Raw genomic sequence first — 2,500 nt, 5'->3', positions numbered from 1 at the left:
CTGTCCTGGATATTTTAGTCTTCTTGAAAATAATTAATATTTTGTGATAAGGCTCTAACTAAATGTATGAGTCGTGCAGTGAGGTTTCATGGAGACAAAGCGATTGGACAGTCAGGCCTATTAAGAGTTTCTGGAAAGTTTTTTCTCACCTCCGCTGAATCGTCCGTCTCAGGGGTGTGTGGACCTTCACTGTCATAGCTGTCCAAATTCACCATTTCTGAACACAGAAAAACGTCAACAGTTTGTCAGAAAGTTCTGTCATACTCCCTACACCATGTTATTACTCTTAATTAACGGAATTAATTTGATATCGCGAGTTCGTACAGTATAGCAACGGTAGCGGTCTTTTAATAAGCGGTTCGGTAAGCACATTAACCAACAGCTTTGGCGGTACGAAACCGTTCACTTTCACATAAAAAAAAAAAAACCTGTCCAAAACATCAAAGAACGTAATTATTTATGAGCGCGGCGTAGTTTAGACGTTATGCGACACGAGCCAAAAAAACGCGACGTCTCCAGTCGCCACGGTAACCACGTTTTCCGCGGAAACGCAGCAGAGGTGTGGGAGCCAGAGGAGACAAAGGGAGAAGGAGCGATTGTTGCAGAAACAGAGCTAAATAAAGACAGCGCTAGTAAAGTGGCAAGGCGCTGAAGGGGATAAACGTCTGAAAAAAGGAGGGAAAAAAACAAAACAAAAAAACACTTGACAGTTCACGTGTAATCCTCAAGAATGCATCTCTGCTTCACAAAAAAAAAAACAAAACAAAAACAAAAACAGGTCCAACTTTGGTCAAACTTAGTGAGACATCAAGGAAGTGTGACAGCTATGGTCCATGTAAAAAGACCGTCCAAGTTCACAGGAACTTAATCAGCAGGCCTCCAGGCAAGGCACCGTCAACCTTACAGAGGGCCGAGTATAAGTGGGGGGGGGGGGGGGGGGGGGGGTGGAGGGGCTGCAGTCTGATTTTTCATAGTGATAATTAACGTGAACGAATAACAGTCAAATGAGACCACTTGGTGTAATGTTAAGAGACTGAAGTGACAATTATACATACTGTATACTGGTTGCCATTTGTGGTTGGTGGCACATTTAATATGCTTCTCCTCACTGGTCACCGTGGAGATATGATGTGTGTGTGTGTGTGTGTGTGTGTTAGAACAGAACAGTAATCTCCACAATTTTCCACCTGCTCTCTCTCGTCCTCTCCCTCTCTCTTTCACTGTTTCTCTATCGCTTTCTTTCACACACTCTCTCTCTCTCTCACCTTCCAGTGGGTCTCTGGTCAGGCCCAGCTGGTTGATGATATAACGGGGAATGTCGGTCTTCATTAAGTGTCCCTCCTTGGCATGATCTTCAGCCGCCTCCAGCAGGTGGTAGAACTCTTCTGGGTTAAACTCCTGAACAAGAGGGAACGTCAAAAACGTGAGACCTCAGCTCCCAACTCAGTGGCATCTCACTCCCTACTCTGAGAGGAGAATGGAGGTGGGGAGGTGGGGAGGCGGAGATGTGTGTGTGTGTGTGTGTGTGTGTGTTCCGGGGGGGGGGGGGGGGGGGGGGGGTGGCAAACATCATTACAGGATGGTAACTGCATTAAAGCTATACAAATGCACTTTACTGGGCTTTGGCTCTTAATAGAGCAATGAGACAAAACCAATTCACCATACAAAAGAAGGCAGTTCTGGTTTCTTTATAAGTGCATAACAGAAATGTCCCAAAGCTATATTTTATTTCACTCTGAAGTTACCTTAACATCCTGAACATGTTTTCATCCACTGCCATGCCTGTTATAATCAGTGAGATAAGACGCTGGGATGCTAAGATACACAATAAGATTCTGTGTAGGAATAAGACGCGCGCTGTCTCCCAATACATTTACAGATGCAAGTGATAGCGTTTTAGCCCTTAAAAGTCTAACTTCGTTTGAAACCTCATTTTAAACGCCAGGGGCACTTATGTGCGTCTGTTTTTCATGGCGAATTGTCCTCATGTTTATCAGATTACACACAAGACTAAGCTATAAAGGCAAATAAATAAAATTAAAAAAAAAAAAAAAAGAATCCTCTTTCTCCTAATGGTACAGCGGCGCGGTTGACATTTCAAATGTCAGCAGATGTCACTGCGTCCTCCCCCCTCGGCCGTCGTGGAACCGGAACGTGTAAACGCCTCTGCTCTGGTTTCAGCAACGGGAGCAGTTTTCCAGGGGTAGAGTCGGTTTTCTAGCCCTTTCTGGTCCATCATGTTTGACAGAGTGGGGGAGATATGAGCCCTAAAAAACTGGCCCTCGTATTCAAACGCGGGTCAGTTTACCGATTTCAACGCCCCCCCCCCCCCCCCCCCCCCCCCCCCCCCCGCCCCCCTTACCGAGGCGGCAAGACAGCAGGAGGAGTAGAGCGGGTTAATTGAATATGAGAAGCAAAGAGCTAGGACGGCGGTGTATTCCGCTCAGGGATGTTTCCACTAGCTATTCCGACGAGGGGAATGATCGGAATATTGAGCGCG

At 46.1% G+C, this 2,500-nt stretch overlaps 1 protein-coding gene across 1 annotated transcript in view; it reads right to left on the bottom strand.

Moving 5' to 3' along the window:
- Positions 1–2,500, bottom strand: part of mast1a (microtubule associated serine/threonine kinase 1a) — a 33,673-nt gene that overhangs the window by 15,856 nt on the left and 15,317 nt on the right. The window contains exons 11-12 of the mRNA XM_030778923.1: positions 1,266–1,398; positions 150–217 (exon numbers count right to left, since the gene is read on the bottom strand). Of these exons, the coding sequence (XP_030634783.1) occupies positions 150–217; positions 1,266–1,398 (201 nt within the window). The remainder of the gene's footprint in view (positions 1–149; positions 218–1,265; positions 1,399–2,500) is intronic.

The sequence above is a fragment of the Chanos chanos genome, chromosome 7 (genome assembly GCF_902362185.1).
Source record: "Chanos chanos chromosome 7, fChaCha1.1, whole genome shotgun sequence".
In the NCBI taxonomy this organism is placed as follows: Eukaryota; Metazoa; Chordata; class Actinopteri; order Gonorynchiformes; family Chanidae; genus Chanos; species Chanos chanos.
Note: the sequence above shows the minus strand (reverse complement) of the source record. Positions and strands in the feature narration are given on the sequence as shown.